At 35.7% G+C, this 23,623-nt stretch overlaps 2 protein-coding genes across 4 annotated transcripts; both read right to left on the bottom strand.

Moving 5' to 3' along the window:
• Positions 1-1,841: 1,841 nt before the first annotated feature.
• On the bottom strand, positions 1,842-4,474 carry LOC103936950 (putative pentatricopeptide repeat-containing protein At3g13770, mitochondrial). Of its 2 annotated transcripts, none has more exons than XM_009346837.3 (2): positions 3,698-4,474; positions 1,842-3,508 (listed from the first exon to the last, which is right to left on the bottom strand). In XM_009346837.3, exons 1-2 carry the CDS (start codon positions 4,119-4,121, stop codon positions 2,064-2,066), a joined length of 1,869 nt encoding a protein of 622 aa, XP_009345112.2. In that variant the 5' UTR covers positions 4,122-4,474; the 3' UTR covers positions 1,842-2,063. The 2 variants fall into 2 exon arrangements, with proteins under 2 accessions (XP_009345112.2, XP_048432494.1); XM_048576537.1 differs by having other exon boundaries at positions 3,745-3,977.
• A 572-nt stretch (positions 4,475-5,046) lies between these two features.
• LOC103939157 (transcription factor bHLH48) lies at positions 5,047-10,691 on the bottom strand. 2 transcript variants are annotated; one of them, XM_009349217.3, is made up of 7 exons: positions 9,695-10,682; positions 9,461-9,580; positions 9,308-9,373; positions 7,002-7,070; positions 6,471-6,542; positions 5,575-5,782; positions 5,047-5,408 (listed from the first exon to the last, which is right to left on the bottom strand). In XM_009349217.3, the coding sequence occupies exons 1-7, from the start codon at positions 10,193-10,195 to the stop codon at positions 5,371-5,373; spliced, it is 1,074 nt and encodes a 357-aa protein (XP_009347492.2). In that variant the 5' UTR covers positions 10,196-10,682; the 3' UTR covers positions 5,047-5,370. The 2 variants fall into 2 exon arrangements, 1 of the variants encoding a protein (XP_009347492.2); XR_007255404.1 differs by lacking the exon at positions 5,047-5,408 and having other exon boundaries at positions 6,970-7,070; positions 9,695-10,691.
• Between the last annotated feature and the right edge of the window lie 12,932 nt (positions 10,692-23,623).

The raw sequence follows: 23,623 nt of genomic DNA, 5'->3' as shown, positions 1-23,623 counted from the left end.
TACCTCTATGCACTTTCATTAGATGCGTAACAAATTATAAAGGGTAAATTATAGTTTACCCTGCTCATGTTTCTATTCAATTAAAACCTCAGACAACATTTCAATCTCATACATTTACTTATTATTTCAACCCAATGTCATACGATTCTTAGTCAATTCGTTAAATTGGGCATTAAATGATGATGTAACAAGTGCAAAACCCATATTTTAAGCCTAACGTATATTACTTTTAGTTTAATTTAATTATTTCTTCTTTTTTTTTTTTTTTTTTTTTTTGCATAAAGATGTGTAGTGAATTGGTGTTGGTTTGGTTATATGTTTATATGGAATTGTTTGGAAACCAAACAAAGTGAGAGTTTTGATTTTAAAATTGAAAGACGAATTTGAACCACATTATTGCTAGCCCATTGTGAGACTAAACCCACTCCTCTCTTCTTAGAGCAAGTCCAGCGTGGTTAAACACCAAGGGGACTGGCTGCTCCAGCAACCCAAATCGCCAGCCTAAGCAGCTCCAGCCCATTCAGGCTATTGGGCTAAGGGGGAGCCTGATAGAGAGCTCAGGCGTAAATCCAAGGCTCGAGCCCTTGAGGGGGATGACGTCAGCCACTCTATTAAAAATTTTGTGTCTGGTGCGTGCAACACAAGCATGCGTGAGAGCGCGTGACCGACAAGATTTGCAAGCAATGGGGCTCAACCTAAACAAGCTATTTGTAGTTGTTGCTGGGTGCAACGTGGCACCCTCTCGCCCGTTGGATTTCAAAGACTCTTTTTTCTGGACTGTTCGATTTCCAACAGTGAAAAAAATTTCAAAACTCCCCCAACGGCTAGATGACGTGGCACATTCTAAGTCGCTCGAATCAAGATCAACGGTCCAAGTTTTTCAACTTTAAAAGTTAAAAAAAATAAAATAAAAATTTGATATGTTACCGTTATGCCTTATGTCACAATCTGGAGAGTTGAATTTCAAATTTTGTGTAATCCAACGGTACAAATTAATTAAGTTAATAAAAAAATTTAAATTTTTTTAAAAAAATACCTTATCATTATCTTCCACCTTAAACCACACTTCCATATTTTCTCAAATACTTTCAACCACATTCGAATATTTCTCTCAAAGTTTCTATATACTTTTGTTTCCAAAAAAAGGAAAATGGCTAATGATGCATGTACGAATTGGACGCTTATTGAAGATGTTGCATTGTGTTCTAGCGAGGTTGAAGTTACTAATTATCCGATTACGAGTAATGAGATGCCGTTGCGAGAAATGTGAACATGTGGCAAGACGAGATTGATTAAAAATCTTATTAGAAATTTATCCTCAATGATTCTAAAAAGATAATGACACGTGTTGTGACGGAATTGGATAAAATCTTATCGAAATCTATCACAAAAAATTGTATCGAACAGATCCCTTCCTCCTAATCCACCAAATCAAGAAATTCGTGTCATTGAAATTTAATCTAACGACTACAAACAGGAGCCCACTTTAAAAGTTATAATAACTTCAGTTGTTGGATCGATTTTCAATGGCACGGATTCCTTGATTTGGTGGATTAGGATCCCTTCCCGAAATTTATCACCAAAATTGTACTTTTGGATAATGACACGTGACATGACGAGATCGGTTAAAAATCCTATTCAAAATTACAAACAAAATTATTTTTTATTATTTTATAAAATAAAAATACTAATATTTTATTGTTTATTGCCATGATTATTCAGGTTAAGGGTGAAGATGGAAAAAACAATTACTGTTCATTAAAGGTAGTTACTATTCAGTGAAGAGGATTCAATTGCCTATTGCTATGGGGAGCCCTTACACACTAAAATTGCTCTTAGTGTACGTAATATCCTTTGTTCAAAAAAAGATTGAAAGGTTTTCTCAATTACAGGAGTGTCCACAGAGACTGCCGTTATACTTCTCTACATCAATAATCACGTATAATTTCTCAATATTCTACGTTTCACTATTCCCTTTCGTGTCACGGTTACAGCGTAACTATTTTGTATATGTTCCGCTCTTAAGTCAGACATTTGTAGCTTTTAAGGAGGATCTTCACAACTCACCAGTAATCTCCGCAAGAACAGATTCCTCCAACAATGTGATGAAACCGGTTTTTATCTCTCAACGACACTTCTCTTCGATATATCTCCGAGACAAGTTTCGCAAAGTTATGGCAATCAACGCAAATCCGAAGGTTTTTTATGACACGCACTGGCACTCCTTCAGCAGTAGCAATCAGCCCGAAAGCCAAAGCTAGTTTTTCGCTATGGCCTAGTAGTATCTTCTCCTTCTGCTCCTCATCCACGTCATATAAAACGCAACCCAAATCAGGAACATAACCAGCTTCCTTTAACTTAATTGACAATTCTTTCACCTTTGCAGACACCTCTTCTCTTCTTGGATGGGAGCGATCGCTTGCATGAAATGTATGAAGGATTTGGTCAAGCTCAATCCAACTTCTTCCCGGCTCCTTTATCACAGCCTTCTCTAACATCAATTCCCTTACGGTTCTTACATCTTCCCATCTCCCTGCAGAAGCATATAAATTAGAAAGAATGACATAGTTACCAGCATTTTCAGGCTCAATTTGTAAAAGCCGGAAACCCACAAATTCACCAATGTCGATATTTGAGTGAACCCTACAGGCACCTAAAAGCGAACCCCATATAGCAGCAGTTGGTTCAAAATGCATCTTTTTTATAAACTCAAATGCTTCTTCAACTCGACCAGCACGCCCAAGAAGATCAACAACACACCCATAGTGTTCAAGCTCTGGCTCAATTCCATTTTCACCTTTTTCCATCTCATAAAAATATTCCAACCCTCTATCCTCCATTCCTCCGTGGCTGCAACCAGATAAAACCGCCAAAAAGGTGACACTGTCTGGTCTGACTTTACTTTCTTCTTTCATTAATTTGAAAAGCTTAACGACCTCTTTTCCCATTCCGTGTTTACCATACCCTACAAGCATAGCATTCCATGAGATGACGGTTCTCTCTGGCATACTATCAAAGATCCTTCTTGAGTAACTCAGGTTTCCACATTTAGAGTACATATCAATCAACGAGTTCAGAAGAACCACATATGAGGGCAGTTCCCGACGAAGGACGTGGTTGTGAACTTGCCTGCCAAGGTCCAATGCAGCAAGCCCTGATAATGCGGTTAACACACTCGCATAAGTGACGTAGTTTGAAATCATTCCTTCTCTCTGCAACTGGCGGAATAGCTCCAAAGCCTCCTCATCAAGACCCAGCTGGGCATAGCCAGAGATTATGGCAGTGCAAGAAACAACATCCCTTTCTGGCAAGCAGTCGAAAACTCCTCTTGCTTCATAGATTCTACCAGCTTTGGCATACATGTCAAGAAGTGAGCTCCCGACAAATATGTGTGACTCAAAATTTCTTCTTATTATCAGAGAGTGAATTTGCCTTCCTAAGTCCAATCCCGAAGCGCCAGTACATGAAGTAAGTAGTGTCGCAAATGTGAACTCATTAGGCTCCGTACCTGCAAAGTTTGCCGATATTGTCAATACAAGAAGCCCTTGTTCCACAGCGAGATTAAAAACATAAACAATAATCTCGAACTAATCAAAAGATCATTTAATTAAGCAAGAAAATCTGATGATCTTTACTCGCAGCATGAGCAATGTCTGAATGATGCACTTACATAACTCGAATAAAAACAATAATATACCTGATCTAAACATCTGCAGAAAAAGATTCAAGGCTTCGGAGGCATACCCCCTCTTAGAATAAGCCGAAACCATGGCCGTCCAAGACACAACGTTTCTTTCAGGCATTTCGTCGAGCACACGGCGTGCATCACCCAAACGATCACAGTTGTTGTAGAAGACAATCAACCGAGTTCCGAGGTGCATAGGCGGTAGATAACAGGTTTTGATCATGTGGGCATGGACACTTTGCCCTTCTCTGAAAGCCCTTCGGTTTATGCACTCGTTTAGGAGCGTATAGTAGCCGTCGAACTTCATCTCAAGGCCTATAGCGGCCATTTCCAACAGAGCTTCTCTCAGTTGACCGTTGGAGCATAGAGATTTTAAATTCTGTGGTTTTGGAGGGAAGGACGAAAGGGAGAGTTGGCGGGCAAATTGATTGACCATTTCCAAAAGGTACCCTTCTAAATTGTTTAGACTGCTTAAGGAGATTCCAGGGTTCAAGTCCAAGAAGCTATGTCCCCGTTTGTTACACGTTATATTTAATATATATAAACTAGTCTAACTCTTTGACCCGACTAATCACTAGGCCCTCCAGCGGACTCTACATTTTTTGGGAGCGAGGAACTCTAGCATTTGCTAGGTGGGTATTGTGGGAGAGAGTCGAACTCCAGACCACTTGGGAGCAAACTAATGACCTGATTGCTAGACCAACAACCCTTAGGTCTATTTTTATATTTACTCTGGAAAAAAAAAAGTTCAATTTTCTCACAACAAGAAGTGTTTAGTTGCACTCGCACACAGAATATGATGAACATGGTCATCCCTCCCTGCTTTGTGTGTCCTGAAAACATGAATAGTGATGATTGATTTGTACCTGCGTGTGCAACTAATCCTAACATGTTTCCCACACCTCATAAATTATGAGTGAACGGAATTTATAGAGTATATGGAGTTGGTTAAATTTTAGACGGTAACATACAAAGCAAATCCAGATATTGGTTTTCCTTACAAACCATTCACCCTAGGCAGCAAACTAAAGAGCTCCAATTGAAAATTGAAAATACAAGCCACTTTTGTTTCACATAAGAAAATCAAGCCCAATCGAATAACTAGCAAAACGGCCTGCTTCCTTTCTGTAACATGATTTTGCTAAAAAAACATAGAGAAGTGTATCAGTAAGCTTTAGTAAAGACTATCATTTATGAGATGTCAACTCAAAACGACGTACTGTGACAGATGAGGATGTAGTTAAGTTGCGTTAACTACGAAGAACAAGTTTTCGACATCAAACGAGTACAAATCCTCGACAAGATACATCAGCAGCTTAGCCGTGTAATTGCTAAAGTGCAGAAAAATTCATGGTGCACAATGAACAAAGAAGTCTTGTAATAACAGTAGTGTAAAGCAAGGGTTCCTTCAATGATTTTACAATCGGAATCAAATCAAACAGTTCAAAAAATAGGTATTAGATTCAATGACCCTCATAGTTAGTGTATATCTATATATATAGTTATACTTAATAAGGATAAACATACCAAATCTATTTCCTCTCGAGGCGAGGGAAATCGGGATATTCTTAACTCGGAGAACAACGAAACTCTCCATGAATACTGAGGAATTTCCTCCACTTCCTGCTAACTGCTAATACTATACTTTCTATATACATTTCTACTAGTACAACTCAATTACGTCTTCACATCTCCTTCTTCAAGTGACTTGTCTGCAGATTTTCTGTAAGAAATACCGAAATCAAGTTAACATCGTTGTTTCATTTTGCTTTTTGAGTCGCAAATGAAACAAATTGCAACTCATCTATATATTTCATTGATAATTCAGCCCGAAAATGAGATACGCAAAAGAACTTTGCCAATAACCTTAATATCAGTCTAAGGTCTACCTGAGTTTGCTGAAGAGTCGCAACTGATGAGGGGGGGTTCTGGGGTAATAAAAGTATGATTTTCTTCTTCCCGCCCCCAACCTGGCTGCTGAAGCGTGTCAAAGTGCCATTGCTGTTGAAACGGTTGTCTGTGAGCGTTGATTGAGACTTCCGGCCACATCAGAGGTGTAACCATACCGGCGAAGTTGCTTTCCATCAGAGGTCCACTCTGAAAATTGGGGAGGATGGGAAAAGTATATCAGTAACAGAAACATACAGTATCAACTTTTTGAAGCTAACTCAAAGATATAACTTGCTCTGTGATGTATTGTAGCCCATCAATTACAATGATTCTATTTATTACGAAAGAGAGTTACTTTTTCATGGACCCCCAATTTCAGTAGTACCTCTAAAACCAACAATCATAATAAACCTTTAGATCGCCTGATTTTTATGCTATCAGCGTAATTTAAAGAACAGTCGATATATAAAACTTAGCCAGGTAGCAGACAGAACAGGACTCCAAGTCCAAAACCCATCCACTGGCCTGACATTAATTACTGAAAATAGTGTCAATGTTTTGCTTGCAGTCTGTCATGTTATAAATCACAAATCTAAAATCTTCAACTTGACATACCATGAAAGTGTTTGGTAATCTACACTGCTATTATTATTAAGTATATGATATTACGATTACAGGTTCCAGGGGTGCAATTTCACGAGCAATTTGACGTGTATAATAATTTTGCATAACTGCATATGATGGAAACTGGAAACAGACACCTAAGAATGCATGCATAAACACACCCCCGAAAAGAGTACTGAACAACTGATAAAATCATAAAACACAAGGGCAAGCTTAATAGTTTCCCAATTTTACAATGCAACAGTAATTAAAGGAGCTACATGATACTTACTTCAGCGGCCAATATACTATTAAGGTTGAAATCAATTCCTGGGTTGACTGCTGCAAGTCTCATTGATAAGAACTGAAACAAAAAGTAAAATTTAACCAGAATCAGAACATAGCACTAAAACATGGTTCAAAATTACCAGTACTATAACTAAAGCATAAGTGGTTAAAACCAAAATGGTGGTATATACAAGGACAGGTAGCAGAGCCTAGATCCGTAATTATGCACAACTTCTGGGCAAGTTAAATATGATTAATTGCAGATTTTCCGGGAACCAAACTTTCTAAGACCTTATGGAAATGGAAATGGTAGACTGAATGAGTTTTATGCAAGGATTTAAGACGACATATCCAATCCCTGGTTATGCTTCCAATAGCCCACATAAGATTAAGAAGAATCCGTCAGTTCATTCAAGTTTTATTCAGAAGAACAAAGGAATAAAGGATTCTTTAACCAATTTTTTCGAGTACAAGCCTTTTCATTTCAGTGTCAAAACTATTACTTGAGATGTACGAAATGTGCAGCAGGTCTGACCTCAACTTGATGTTGTAGGGACTGCACATGATTGATGATTTCGTCTAGAACCAATGCTTTTCCTGAAATCTGCAAAGTAAAATTCTTTTAGTCAGTGACTATATAAATTGGAAACATAAAATATTTCTCAAAAATGCATACAAACATTCAAATGATTCAAGGTATTCGTAAGATCCTTTAACAGAAAAAAGTTTGATTTAACACATTCTACTCAACGAGATGGAACCCGTAACTGGAGTATCCCTCTATTGATCAAAATGTTTTGGCTCCTCATATAAAATTTGACCAGCAAAAATAAGGGCTCGTTTGGAAGTGATTTTAGAATGGCTGAAAGCGCTTTTGGTGAAAATGTTTTTGGGTTCCCAAAGCACTTGCATTTCTACTAAGGATTGGTTCCAAAAGCACTCTCATCAAAAGCGCTTTCAGTCATTTTAAAAGCACTTCCAAACGAGCCCTAAGTTGGGTAGATAATTTTCTTTATCATATATTTTTCTTGTCATTGTAAAGAGACCAATTACAGATCAAGCCAAACTAAGATCATATCTGAGTAGAACAATTTTTTACAGAAATTCAAGGTATTCCCAATAAGAATCTCAAACTGATCACCATGGATCCACATTTCCCATTTTCAAAAACATTGTCATCGTGTCTATTTGAACAACAAGAGTTGGCATGAAGAACAGACTGAAATACAATAGCCAACTTCACTGGAGAATAACAGAATGACTTCTAAAATGTGCAATTCCACACGGAAGCACATTTGAAACTTGAATATTTTGACGGCAAGATGCAGATGCAATGAATCAAATATACACTAAAATAAACAACTCATTTAAGAAAATGTCCTCATTAGGCACTTTCCGCAAGGTGAATCACGTGGAGTAAAATTTTATTGCAATCCGTCAGCGTCCAGCAGTGTACAGCTCAATGGATCAACTCCAATGTGAATGAGAGCAGATAGAAATCAATCACATTTGTTTTCTATTATCAAACCTACACCGAAGAGAAGGTAATTTGCTAAATTTTATTCGAAATTTTGTCCTATCCAATTTGAGGTAATTTCACACAAATTATACCAGAAAATCCCAAAAACTTGCCATCAGCAGATAGGAATCTTAGGCATGCTAGATCTTTGGTTCAGCTCAATCAAGTGAAATGCAAATTGGACTCTCACGCACTCACATCATGATGTCCCACGCAGTTAGGTGGTGAAGGGCAGTTTGTTAGAGGAGGCTTTCTTTTGTCTTCCTTTTTCCGTCATCCAACGAGGGATGGATACCAAACTTGTTACAAATGGTAGTAGAGGGAACCCTCCCTTTAACTTGTGGGACCCACAAATATCTAAATCTACGAATTCAACATGCCAGCTAATTGTGGGGTCTCTCCCCCAAAGCACCACAACTCAGTCCAGCTAGCATTACCCCATGACAATGTCCTAGTCAGTAAGGGCGTATCCGTCATTTAAAACAAAATTCAGCTATGTTCTAAGTGAATTAGTAGTAGTGGGTCATGACAGATTTGAGTTAGGTCAGTTAGACGTCTACAACTTACACACTTTGGTATATTCTTTCTTCGTACCTCTTATCACATGAGGAGAGAGGAAGGAAGAAAAGGGTATATACCAAGAGCATAAGATTGTTTCCGCGGTCAAACATGGCAATATGTTCGCCGCCTTACACCCGAGTTCAAATATCTTTATTTCAGACTAATTTGGAATCACGAGTCATTTAGACAAAGAAAAAGAGTACAAATTCCTAACATGACAAAACTAAGTGAAATTTCATATGACAGAATTAACCTTAAAAATGACTCCTTACCATACCCAGTACACACACCCACCCTCACCCCACCACTACAACTTTCCATTTTCTCAATTCTCCTCCAAATTATAAAAATAAAAAATGAAACTGCATTGTAATTACGGAAATGCCATTGGAACATGAATAAAGAGATTTTTCAATATGTCCGGTACAGAATGGTACACTACGTGTCACTATACAAATGGTGGGATATGTGTGTTAAAAAGTTAATAACTTAAAAAAATAAAATTTCTTACAACTTCTATAAAAACACGTGATGTACTATCCGTGTTCCCGTCACAATGAAAAATTTATCTCCCCGAGAGCACTTTTCTTGGTAGAAAAGCAAGGCACTTTTGTGAAAAGGTGACAATGACAAAACCGTTGTTTAAAAAAGCACATAATATCTTAAAAAGCACAATTTGCACTTTTCCAATGAACAAGCATACTTAAAATCCCCAATCAACCAATTAATCAAAAGATTAAGATCCTAAAAGTTAATCGAACCTTATTGCATCCTGGGACCAGCTCCTGCAGCAGCTTCATCCTCGCATTAATCTTCTCTCTCCTCGCCTGTAAAATCCCAGAATATTTAATTAATTAGCACAAAATATTTGATTAGTGAAAATTAATTGTGGGTTTAATTAATCAAAGGATTACTCGCTCAGCTAAGCTATGGCTGTCTGTGGCTTGACCGCGACGAGCTCGGACATGAACGTACGGCATCTTCTCGGCGTCCTCTTTGATTTCGGTCTTGCACTTCTTCGTCGGGGCTTTAATCTGAATTTCACAAAGTGAAGGGGGTTCAATTCGAATTTGTTATTGCTCACTTTGAAATTTCAGCAAAATTCCGAAAAAGGGGAACCTAGAAACCCTAATTGGACGGGGAATTACCTTCTTCTCTCGCTCCTTTCTCTTCGCCGAGTTCCTCGGGTTGTTCTTGGTCTCGTCGAGCGTCAGCTGCGACGAGTTAGGGTTCGAATCGATCTCGGCCGGCTCGGTCTTCACCTTCTCCAATTCGGCGCCGGAGTACGACGGCACGGAGCTAATGTCCGGCGAGCCATCGCCGGCGAAGATCGAGAACTTGGCGGTGCGTTCGGTTAGAGCGGAATTGGTAGGGAAAGTTAGGCTGGAATTGAAAGGGGGCTGCTGGACGTAGGGCGCGTGTTGGGGGTCGGCAGAGACGCCGGCCAGCAGCGGAGCAGAGTTGGATTCCGGCGAGAGGTGGAGGAGCTCCATGGCGTCGGTCGGCGGAAGTTCTAGAAGCGCGGTGAAGGAGCTGGCGTTCTCGGGCGGCACGGTCATGAGTTGGTGAATTTCTTCCCGGAATTGGAGGGACTCGAGCTCGGGTCCCGGTAAAGTGGATCCAGGTACGGTTGCTCCGGTTGGGTCCATTGAATTAGGCGGCAAATTGAACTGAAACAGAGCTCAGTTCCGTGACAAATTGCTCAGTTCTCAACTCGGACAAAGTGTAGGTATCAATTAAGCAAAAGCCCGGTAATTTGATTAAGGTCTCGGGAAGAACAGTGGTCTCTGTGACTGAAATTGGGTGTGAGAGAGAAATGGGTAAAGCTAGCAAATGTGGGCAAATTGGGCAAGTGGGTATATATATATATATAGAGAGAGAGAGAGAGAGAGAGAGAGAGAGAGATTAGTAGTTCTGGTTCTGGGGCATTGGAAGTATTACGACAGAGAGAGAGAGAGAGAGAGAGATATTAGTAGTTCTGGTTCTGGGGCATTGGAAGTATTACGAAAGCACCGTTGCTTGTTTTGGGTGTCCTGTTTTAAAATTATACGGATTTTCTTACCTCATTTGATTTGTACAGTTCGTGAGAGCTGAAGCTGAGTTAGGAGAGAGAAAGTGAGGAGAGAGAGAGAGGGTTAAACGGAGGGAGGAGGATGACATGATGAAATGGAGGGGGACCACCATTATTTGCCTAACGCTGCCTCCATTTTCCCTGTTTTTTCCCTTTCAACTTTCAAGTTCTTTTTAAGTGATTTTCACATTATTTTTAGATTCTCGCATATTTCTTGTTAATTATATTCATTGAGTTAAATAAATCAAACATAAATTAACGGTTATAATTAAACGAAATTGTGTAAATGGCTAAAAAAAGTGTGTAAAAAATTACACAGACTTTGAAATTTAAACTCATTCCATAATGATATATACGAGGGTGACCATCACAGTCAGATGGTGAGCAAAAATTATGGGATTGGCTATAGAAAATTCCCAACTTAGATCTCATGTTCCTTACAAAGTTCAACTTTCATTCACTTGCAAGTTACAATTTCGGAACACAAAAATATGACATTATCTATTATAGATAACGATCTGATTTGTTAATAGGTTGACCTAAAATTTGTTATTTTCGTGACATTTGGTGTCAAGTAACAAGTCATCCAAAAAATTTACGGACCTATTTATAATATAAATAATCAATAATTTTGTTTTGGTAAAATAATAAATAAATAAATTTATACGTATACACAAAGTGAGAATATGTTAAAAAGTAATACCAAAAAATGCTGCTCCCTTATTTAATTTTTTAAATAACGCAATTTAATTTATAAGGGAGAAAACTATAAAAATTAAAATCAAAACTACCTCACGTATATGAGGACGAGTTACTTACATATCTATTTTATTTAATCTTTTAAACAAATGTAATTAATTCAACTTTTTTAGAATAAATAAATAAAAATAAAAAAGAGGCAATTATGACATGTGTGGTAAAAGACCAGTATATATAAATTGAAAATGCAAAAAGAGTGAAACTTTCATAATCCTAAAGTTGTCCTTCTTCAATTAGAATTTTAAAAGGAAATACAATTTCACAATAAAAACAAAAATTCCCACATATTGGGGTTGTAGGTGGTTAGTGTGGACCGTGGAAAAGATGAGAGGAATAGAGTGAGAAAGAACGCAATTGTGGGATAGTGGTTAAATTTTTATTTTTTATTTATAGATATATTAGAATCACATGTAAGTAAGGCTTTAAAAAAACGTAAAATTTTGGGGGCACATACATTACATCCCATTTTTTTTGTATTTATGTTTAGTTCTGATTAGACGATTATAATGATAATTTTATGAATTTTTTTTTTTTATTGACAATAAATATTTTATTAATATTTAATTTAAATATTATTTGTACAAAACCATAAAAAAAGAGCTATAGTTTTATTCCAAATGGGAAGGCGTACGGTACAGTGCGGTGCAGTGGTAGGAGTCGGACAGTAGGCCATTGGGCCGTAGACGTATGCCGGGTCTCATAGGGTGGGGACCGTCCACGAATCAAAAGCCCAACACGGTAAGTAGAACACGACCCGTCTTTTTCCTGCATTGATAATTAGGTCAGTAGTAATACTTCATTAATTACTTTTACCGCATTTGTGTATACACAGAAATTCTGAGTAATTACACTTATTAGTCTAAGTCTAGTTTCCTCGGTCGTGGTCAACATTTGGACTTGTGTTTTACTGCTCGAGTCAAGTATTATTGCGTGTGATGAAAGTATTGTTGTTTAAGGCAATATTTATAGTTCAATTTATGAAAATATCGATATAATTTGGAGGCTGATTTCGTTGACTGTCAATTGAATTAATGTTGGTGTGCCTCAAAATTTGAATTTTTAAATGAAATTTTTGAAATTGTTTATTCACTCGATAATGCATGTGTAAGACAAATAAACGTAGTAAGGCATGATTAATAAGGTAGGTAAACTTAGACATGTAAGGTGTTGAAAATATGAGAATCGTTTATTGAGAAACTAATCAAACTAAATATGTCTTATACTTAGTAGTGGAGCAATAAATTAGTATGGTTAGTATTAAGCTATTGTCCAATAGTTCGTCTCTTAAAAATTTTAACATTGTATCAGAGTAGGTTGATTGACTTAGTTCAAATCGTAATATTACCTTGTCGCATTGGAAACTAACATCTTTTTTTTTCAAAAAAAAAAAAAAAAAAAAAACATTTAATTCTTGTGTGAAAACTCTGGATGAGTAGTGGTGATGATCATATCAATGGATAATATGAATGGAAAGAGATCTAAACGGTGGGGCCCATCCACATACAAATAATCTGACATAGATCTATCAAGGCCATCGGCTCAAGTGATTTGGATCTTTCAAATTTCATTCAACAGTCCAAAATTATCATAGCTTTTAATGGATTAAAATAGATGGGTTGTTAGATGAAATTTGAAAAATCTGAATTATTTGATCCGGTGATCTTGGTGGAAGAGATTAAAAAAGGATCTCTTTCCGATATGAATGGCAAGAGATCTAACCGGTGGGGCCCACCCACAGGCAGATAATCTGACATAGAAGCTCCTCTGGTCGTCGGATGATTCAACATTTTATTTTAACACAGACCCTAATTAGGCTTAATTTGACTTTATAACATCTGCGTAGGGTAGGCCCAACTTAGGTTTGATTAGGTCCATAAGTTCAACAAAAAGTTTTGGGTCCATATTGCCCAAAAATATTTATTTATGGAAAGAACACTAGAAACGTTCTCTTTTTATGATTTATCACCGTCAAAGCGCAATTAATTTGTGAATGTGCAAATTAAAAAACCAGCCCAAAGTTTTCCCAAATTCACATTTTCGTCATCCTTACCAGTTAGACCAAATTGTGTAGAATAGCATCCAAGGAAATGTTTCTTTGTGGAGCTTTCGTAGAACAATATCCATCCATTTTCTTCCTGATTACAATATTCGTTTATTTTTTTAATATAAATAAATGTTTTAATGGTTTTAAATTTGTCTAAATTCTTGCAAAGATGATCCATATATGAATGATGTACCAAAATATATGGCTAAGATCGTTGAAATACAATACGAAATGGGCCATACAAAATGTGTAAGAAATGTATGTCCCGGATCCAAATCCTAAATATATAGTTGAGAAACATATTTGTGGATATACATTCTTGTGGGGGTTCTCATTCTATAATCCTTTTAAAGGATCCGAACTTTTTATATTTTACTTTATCATTTTTTTATCATTCTCGCAAAAGGTGAACAAAACAGAAAACTAGGCATTCATTTGTATTTAAGAAAATGATTCTATAAAGAAACACAAAAATGACTACTATTTAATCCAGTCATATGATTTTGTATTTGAGTAATTTTTTGTAGAGATAATATTTGAAGGAAAACCTGAAAAATAAATTATTTATCGTTGAAATATATTACAAAGTTGTCCTTAGAAAGTTGTCAAAATGTGTCCCCGAATCGTCACACATATACAATAAAATGTGTGTCATAATAGGAAGAGGATCCTATTCGGATTCATTTTATGAGAATTCTAGTAATCCTCACATCCTAACCGTTCATCATATATTATGTTGTCAATTTTCATTGAATACTATTTATGTTTAATTTTAAATAAAATATTCAAAATAATTTTTGACGATATAATGTACGATAAACGATTAGAATATAAGAATTATAAGATATCCGCAATTTAGATTCGGATTCATATCCGTTAAAATATATGAAGAACCAGATCCACAAACCAATATTTATAGCTTTGTACTGTGCCCTAGGTACGCCCTATTCAGTAGCAATAATGCAGATAAATGTAGTCCTTTCTGCCTCAGTACGTGCAACATGTTGAGACAATTAAACTATGACCATCCTAACTCCTAAGGGTGGACAGGAACAGTGAGAACCTGCCACCTTTTGAAAGATGCTATTATTGCAGCTAAAATAATATATCAATACAATGATAACTTTATTCATTTTGGTCACATAAGACCCTCTCTAATACATAGGCTAAAAATCAAATATTTTAGTTCGAAAAATTTAGCTTTTAGCCCAGAAATAATTTTTCTACTCCAACCATTCTAGCTTAAAATTTTAGCCGGGATTATTAAAGAATGAACTTAGACTATTTTTTTTGTTAAATTAATTTTTTTAAATAAATATGTAGACTATTGTAAATTAATTTTATGAACATTTTAATCTAAAAAAATTTAAATTCCGATAAATATTGGGTGAAGTCCACTCCGATTTCTGGGCTCAATTTTGTGGGGAATTTGATCTTGGTTTAGCATTTAGCATTTAGCATTTAGCTCAAATTTTCCTCTTGGGTTGGAGTGAGTTTGAGAGAAAATTTTGGAGGGTAATTTGGCTTTTAGCCTACCATTGAAGTTGGTCTAAGGGGTAGAACACCTCAAAACTAACTCCAAAATAATACATCAATACAATGATAATCATAGTGCAGCAGCGGCTGTGGCCACTTCAATTCGTGATGCTTTGGAATTCTGTATTAAGCAAGGTTTCGACACTGTGATTGTTGAATCTGATGCCAAGGTTCTCATCCAAATGATCAGGAAGGAGCTTACCCACAAGTTTAGCTTGGAATGTATACTTGGTGACATCAAAGACTCTAGAGCGTGGCTTGGAGTTGGTGACTTTCGAATTTGTTTATAGAGGAAGTAACCGTGCGGCTCACTCGGTGGCTAAGTATGTGTTTAATGAGGGCCAGGGTTTTGTTTGGGATTGTATTGGGCCTAACTTCCTGTTTAACATTTTCGCGCACGATGTGAATCTCTCTATTCGTCTATAATATTTCTATCTTGAGTTAAAAAAAAAAAAAAAAAAAAATTATTAAAACTAGTTAGAGTCCTAGAGACTCCAATTATATTATTAAACAAATAAATTATGATACATTCAGATAGATTCTTAAAATAATAATGCCTAAGATTCATATTATAATTTTAATTGGCAAGGCAGTCCTCCACAACGTCCTTTGTGAATGATGAGTCAGATGGCTAGAGGTCAAATTCCCTCCCTATATTGTTAAGGAAAAACAAGAGTTAACGGAAGTCATCTAATTAACAACCATTTGAGTTTTAAGGAATTTGTCAAGACTAAGAGGGAAGTATTACTTGTCACAAGAAACAAAAAATTGTTCGTTTTAACAATTTGAGACTAAGTAACCACAACGGGATGACCCAGTGGTTGAAGATGAATTTCAAGCCTGTATTTCACATGTCACGTTCGGAATTCGATTCCTAATGATGATGAATTGCATGATGATCTTTAGGGATAGGTTGAAATATCTCTGTGAATCTTCTTGGACCCCGAAATGGTGGAGTGTCATGGCAAAGCCACTAACTGTTCTCTTTTTAAAAGGAAAAAAACAAATAAAAAACAATTTGAGACTAAGTTTATGTTAAAAATTATTTAAAATTTAGCTTTTTTGTTTTCTCAGTAAACTCGGTGAATTTTTTTTTAATACATTTGATATTATCTACATTAAGGGGTGGAGAGTGGTTTAAACTTCACAATGGGTTAGTCATACTAATTGGTTTGAATTCGGCTTTGACGAGAATCAAATCTAAGACCCTCACTTACAAAGTTATAAGTCAAGAGGAATACTCAACCATATTAAGTGACAAAAACTTGTATATCAAAAAACTCATGATTTAGTGTATCATGTATATTTGTTTTGTTCTCATGAATTTAAGGTTGATTTATTTTCTGTTTTGAGTTAGCATTGCATCTTAAATCTCTTGTTAAAACAACTTAATAGTCTTTCATACTTAATTTTTAGTTTGCATTTTGTGTATCTTTCTTTATTATATATTTATCTACCTGTCTTACACCCTTCTTCGTCCATTCCTTAATATCCCTGATTTTTTCCATATTGCTATTTTATCTCTAACACAAAATTAAAAATTAAAAACGAAAATGATTATCAAACACAACATAATATTTTCAAAGAACATATTGAGTTGTGGGCAACACCATAAAATTGAAGTTTTGACCATGCATGATTAAAGCCCTAGAGAAAGTGTGAAAAGGGCACAACAAAACATAGAAGGCGGAAAAATGTCAGTATGAATATGTGCTTCTGTCAACTCTAGTTATGTGTCCTCAACAACAATCCAACAGTCAAATAGCAGCCTCACCAACCATGCAACAGTCAAATAGCAGCCTCAACAACCCTACCATATTAATGTGGAATTTTTTAACAGAGTAAGTTCTCTTCCCTTCCTATCTTCTTTTTTTCAGTATTTTCATATTTGAATAGTCACGATTAAATTATATTAATATTTTGTGCTAATTTTTTTTATAGGGAGAGAAAGAAAAAGAACAAAGCGAAAAGGGAGAGGACTGAAGAAAAGGAAATTTGAAGGGGATATAGTTCAACTCCTTTTTTAACTAACTTGAGAAGTGTCTATATATAACAAAATGTGACACAAATTACATTGGATGTTAATCTAAGCAACTCGCTAATCATTAATTACTAATGGTCGGGATATTTCTAATTTTTATAAAACTCTAGGATTTCATAGTTAAAACGAAGTTTGGATATGTTTTGTGTTTGAAGAGGATTAATTTTTTTTTTTAACTACAAAACTTCGTATTTGTAGTTTTGCTTTCAACTTAATTGCACATCATTTCATAAACAAATTTGACTAACGATTTTGTTATTGAAAATGACTTTATTTTTTAATTCGGTCTATTTGCAACCCTTTAGGCCGTGTTTTTTTTTTATTTTTAAGTGAACACCTCTTGTTTAGTGGATGAGCCACGACACGATCCATAAAATAGATCCAATTACAAAGAGCAAGTGCTTTGGTTTGTGTTTGGTGAACTTATGAATAGTGGGATTCGATTCATTAAGTTGGAGAATGATGTAGGACAAAAAAGATGTAAATTCTTCTGAAGAAGATTTAGAAGAGTTAAAGAAAGGGTCTGACTGAAGAACGTGCTCATTAACCACTACGGGATGATTTAGCGGTTGGAGACAAATTTTAGGCTTGTATTTCACATGTCACATCTTAGTTCAATTCTTAGCGCTGACGAATCACATGATAGTACTCAAGGGGAAGTTGAAATGCCTTTGTATTTTTCTGGACCCCAGAAAGATAGATTGACCTAGTGAAGCCAACCGTTTGTCCCTTTTTTGAGAAAAAAAAAAGGAAAAAAAAAAATACTTGTGCATTGATGGCTCTCCTAGTTCATGTAGGCATTTATTTAGGATCTATGTATACAATTTTATTATGTAGCATACATGCATTTATATATCATCTTGCTATAATTGCTCTCCACAATGACTCTAGGTTTTTTCTACCTATTAGATCAAACAAATCAAAGAACCAATGATTAGAATTAAAAAAGAGTGCAAAAAGTGTAAAAAAAAAAATGGTATATAAAAATCACTCTCTAGAATAATAAGTTCTTTGGGAAGGTTTTTTACCGGGACCCACATCATTTGTGTACTATGCTTAGCATATTGTCTTCTCATATTTTGAAATATTCTATATAAATAAGTGCCTACTTACACTTTAAAAAATAAAAAATATACTTTATTGAGAATTTGAGAAAGTTAAAACTTAAAACTTAAGCTATCATGGTATTGTCATCATCACAAATTAATGCAACAATAATAAGAAAAAACCAAAACCAAACAAAATTCGAGAATTCACTAGTTCGTAATATGAGTTCTTTTTTAGTAGAGTACCCAGAAAACTATGAGTTCTTTTTTAGTAGAGTACCCAGAAAACTATGTAACATAACTTAACTAAAAAAAATTAAAAACAATGGAACCTCCTAGCCATTGCCTAGCAACCGCCTAACCCGCCTACCAACCACTTAACCCACCTAGGCGGTTGCTTATCCCACCTAGGCCGATTTTTAGAATAATAGTCTTGTGTTATCTTGTGTATTCTCTTTTGATTTTTAATAAAGCATCGTACTCAACACCAAAAAAAAAAAGAAAAAAGAAAAAAAGAAGTTAAATTGTATGTGCAATACCCATGGTGATGGTTAGACTTGTAAACGGGTCGGGTTTATTAGGTTTGGGTCGGATTCAACCCGACCCATTAATTTAACGGGTCACCCGAACCTAACCCGTTAAGCCTAATAAGTCACCCATTAACACCCGTTAACAATTTTTTTTTTTTTTTTTTTTTTTTTTTTACATTTTGCATTCCAATACAATTTACACATCTTTTACCCAAAATTACAAACATTAACTAACAGTCAAACAATATATATATATATATATATATGTATGTATGTATGTATGTATGTATGTATATGTATGTATGTATGTATCAGACTACAATCTTCCAAATCAACTAATTAATAAAACTCCACAAGGGTTTTACAAAATGTGAAGCATAGCTATACGCCATGGGGCAATCAAACACCCAAAAATCTTCCACATCAACTAATTAATAAAACTCTATAAGGGTTTTCCAAATCAACTAATTAACTAACAGTCTAACATCTTATGTCGTATTCAACATCATCAAGATGTACCGCCCAATTACATCGCTACTTCAAGGAAGAATTTGCATATTGAACACCCAAAAATCTGCAACACACCCACAAAACACAATTAAACTTAACCCAGTACAGCAAATTCAAATAAACAAGGATGTTGGAAGTAGTGAATTCATAGGCAAACAAAACAGGTTTTCACTTTATTGTGGAAAATACATACCATGCTTAATCAAGACTAAAACTATTGGAGCATTGTCCCGAGTTTTCGTTAAGGCTCATGTCAAAAATTTCTTCAGTGAGTTCTTCCAAGTCCGCACCCTCTTTCTCTAAAGCTAAACATAAAAGGAAAAAAAGGAAAACAATTATAATCTATTATGTAAGCAAAAAAAAATACAAAGTAATATAAAATTTACCTCCTTTGCCAAAAAGCTAGTCTCTAGTACATAGCAAGGCTTGAACGGTTTCTGGCTACAAAGAACTTCGATATTGATCAAGCACCCTACCAATACTACTAAATGCTGATTCCGAGGGAACAGTTGAGATGGGAATTGTTAACACATCAGAAGCCATACGAGAAAGTACAGGATAACGAAATTGCTCCAGTTTCCACAATGAAAGAATATCCAACTCTTGTTTTCTATCAAGTCTTTTTTCTTCAAGATATAAATGTAATTCAGTTTTTTCATTTGAAGTTGACCCATCTTGGTAAATATTACCAAATTCCTACATATAATAACAAAATAGAAACAATGACGTCAACGAACAATATAAAAATGCATATTGAAAATATAAAAATAGGAATAACAAATATGAATACTACCTCAAAAAGTTTGTCTCCAACTTTTGTTTGAGTGGGAGTTTGATTGACTGGGTTAGATACAAGAAGATGAGAGAACTTGTCCATGTAACAACCAAAGAGTGCAAACAATGTGCCTCTCATCCTTCAACTCTCTAGAATCCTTACCATAAAGCTTGTCATAACCCCACTCTACAAATTCCAATTTATAGCGAGGATCGAGAATCACTGCAACGGCAAGAATCAAACTATACTCTGACCAATATTTTTCAAACTTCAAATTCATATAACTCCCCATCCGTCTCATAAAATCATCACAATCTTCCATAGCATCTTGAATACAATAATGGACTTTGAACACTTTTGGGAAAAACAAGTTTGATGTAGGGTAATTTGTTCCGGAAAATAAGCAAGTAACTTCATAAAAATACCCCAACAAATTGGAAATCTTCTCTATTTTATCCCACTTTTCCAATGAAGGACATGAACTAAAATTAGAATCAACAAGTGCCAAATTGAGAAAAGCACGACGATAGAAAATAGCACTATCCAACATTGTATATGTTGAATTCCATCTAGTAGGCACATCTTGTCTCAACCCTTTTTTACTACCTGCCAATCCTACTTATGCAACGCAAGCAAAAAACTTATTTTTTCTCGCTTCTGAACACTTTATATATTTGATGCACTCATGAACTTTCGTTGATGATCCATCAATTTCCTTTAGTCCATCTTGGACTATTAAGTTTAGGATCTGAGCACAACAACGAACATGGAAGAACTTTCCATCCATTAATAGCAAACCTCTAAAATTTAATTGTTTCTTCAATAGCTTAACAAAACAATCATTTGCAAAGGCATTATCCAAAGTAATGGAAAACTGTTTCGTTTCAATCCCCCACTCAACTAATAAGCCGTTAATTTTTTCAGACAAAGCAACCTCGATATGTGGAGGAGGCATATGACAAAAATTTAAAATTCTTTTGTGTATTTTCCATTCTTTGTCAACAAAGTGAGTTGTGAGTGTGACATATCCATCAGTTGCAGCATAAGACCATAGATCCGATGTCAAACAAATTCTTCCCTCAACTGTATTTAACCAATCTCGAAGTTTTATTTTTCTTCTTCAAACATCCTCAACACATGTTTCTTAACGGTATTTCTACATGACAGTTTGATATCAGAAGATATGTATTTAAACAAAGTTCTAATGCCCTCATATTCAACAAACCTAAAAGGAAAATCAAGCTTAACTATAGCCTCAATCAATAGCTCACAAAAACTAATATGGTTAAACTGAGGAGAACGCGGTCCAACTTGAGATTTCTTCATATCAATGAGATGTTTTTTACTACACGAATCCATATGATTTAATAGGTTTTTCGTCCCACAATTACTGTCACATACGTAAACTATCCCACAGTTTTTACACTTCGCATGTTGTTTATTATTAGGATCAACAAGTAATTCTTCAAACAAAGTCTAAACTCAGGATATCTTTTGACATATCTTACCTACTCGTATACCTTTAGCCTTTCTCTTTGAAGGACTTGGTGCACTTGTTGTACCTTGCGCATTACTTAGATTAGACATTTCCATAGCCTCAGTGTTCTCTTCATCAATATCCATTTGCACTAACCATAAACATAAGATGCATCAGATGCCAAGGAAGTTGAGACAACGAAAATGCAGAGCAGCATGTTAGTTAACAGTTAACTTAATAAAAAGCAGATTTCTAAAACAATTTCAAGTATCTCAAACAAACCGCAAGGACAAATTCTGTACTTAGTTCCCAGATTAAACTTGCTAAAGTACCATCTACTGTGAGAAAAGATAAAAAAAAAAAAAAAAACCCTGAGAACTCATCTAGTTAAAAGAAACCAAAAGCAATGACTACTATGACTTAATGCAATTCAAATTAGAAATCCATCAAGCAATTTTAATTTTGAACGCCCACAAAAAAGAGATAACGAAAGTAGCATGAAATAAATTCGCTTTTGAGATAGTTATTTGGGAGATTTACAACAATGTCAACAGGAAAATCCTAAATTCTGATTCCTACAAGGCCGAGTTGTCTGTAAACCTAGTAAGCCTGGTGAAAAACGGGGTAGGCTCGAAAAACAGGATGAATCTCTTGGATGAGGCTTTACTTTCGGATTGGAAGTAGCAGTTGGAACGTGATGTTGAAACTTTGAAATCGCAGTCTAATATTGTTACCATTCGCTCAGTTCTTAACAGAGTTTTTGTGGATTGCCCTGACCTTGAAAGTCTCTGCATTAAAGATCTAGCACTTACAACTAAAAATGTTGACAAAGTAGTAGGCTGGGCTGTTAGTCACCATCTTATGCATTGTTCAAACGCTTTAGTTAAAGATGACAAACTTTTTATTTCTACTGAAAGTCTTAGGGATGGACTAAACATTCTACAAGGCATTCAAAACGAAAACAAGAGCATAAAGAAATCACTTAAGGATGTGGTAATTGGAAATGAATTTGAGAAAAACCTTCTTGCTGATGTTATTCCATTGAGCGATACTGGGGTTACTTTTGATGACATCGTGGCCTTGGAAAATGTGAAGGACACCCTAAAGGAGTTGGTGATGCTTCCTTTTCGGAGGCCTAAATTATTTAGCAAGGGACAGTTGGCAAAGCCTTGTAAAGGAATCTTGTTATTTGGTCCTCCGGGTACTGGAAAGACTATGCTTGCAAAGGTTGTTGCAACTGAAGCTGGTGCAAACTTTATTAACATATCAATGTCAAGTATTACTTCAAAGTGGTTTAGGGAAGGAGAAAAGTACATTAAAGTGGTGTTCTCCTTGGCTAGTAAAATTGCCCCTAGTGTTGTTTTTGTTGATAAGGTTGACAACATGTTAGGCAGACGTGAAAATCCTAGGGAACATGAGGCTATGCGTAAAATGAAAAATGAGTTCATAATTAACTGGGATGGTCTGCGTACAAAGGATAAAGAACGTGTATTGGTACTTGCTGCTACTAATAGGCCTTTTGACATTGATGAAAAGAACTAATCTTTCTAAACTACATTGTAACCATCTACCAAATCCCATTAGTCCAATTTCACACAACCCCATTTCAGAAAACAATCGAAAACCCACAATTTTGCAAACAATTCCAACCCTAAATTCATTCCAAGCATCAAACCCATGAAGCAATTTTAATTTTGAACACCCACAAAAAAAGAGACAACGAAAGCAGCATGAAACAAAACTAGATCTACACTTTCAGAAGAACCCAGAAAAAAAAAACATAAGAAATCGGATCCAAAACAACAAAAAACCCATATTTTAGAAAAAGAGAGAGAGAGATAGAGGATTACCAGGAGCAATCTTGAGGAGGGACAAAAGAGAAGTTGCAAGAAGATGACGAGGGAGATAATCGGAGGTCCGAAGCTAGAAGGGAAGGAGCACGGCGTTCGCGAGACCCGTTTATGGCTTTTAGCTGTTTGTTTTTTTATTTGTGTGGCGAGAGTGGAGATGGACTGAGGTCTGAGGGTTTTCTATTAAGACTATTGAAATTACACAAAAATCCTCAATAAACAGGTGATTATCGGGTTTCGCAGGTTCATCCAAAATGACCCGTTATTTAATGGGTGATTAACGGGTTGACATGTTAACCACCCGACCCATTTATCACCCACTTGAAAACTAATTTTAACGGGTTGGGTTGAAAATGCCAGGTCTAGTGATGGTGACATATTGGAACAAAAATAAAAAGGGGGAGAATTAGTTTATGCACAACATTTGCATGGCTTTGT

The sequence above is a fragment of a genome, unplaced genomic scaffold, assembly GCF_019419815.1.
Source record: "Pyrus x bretschneideri cultivar Hongxiangsu unplaced genomic scaffold, Pyrus_bretschneideri_v1 Contig9, whole genome shotgun sequence".
NCBI lineage: Eukaryota > Viridiplantae > Streptophyta > Magnoliopsida > Rosales > Rosaceae > Pyrus > Pyrus x bretschneideri.
The sequence above is the reverse complement of the archived record's forward strand: the minus strand, read 5'-3'. Positions and strand labels throughout refer to the sequence as shown.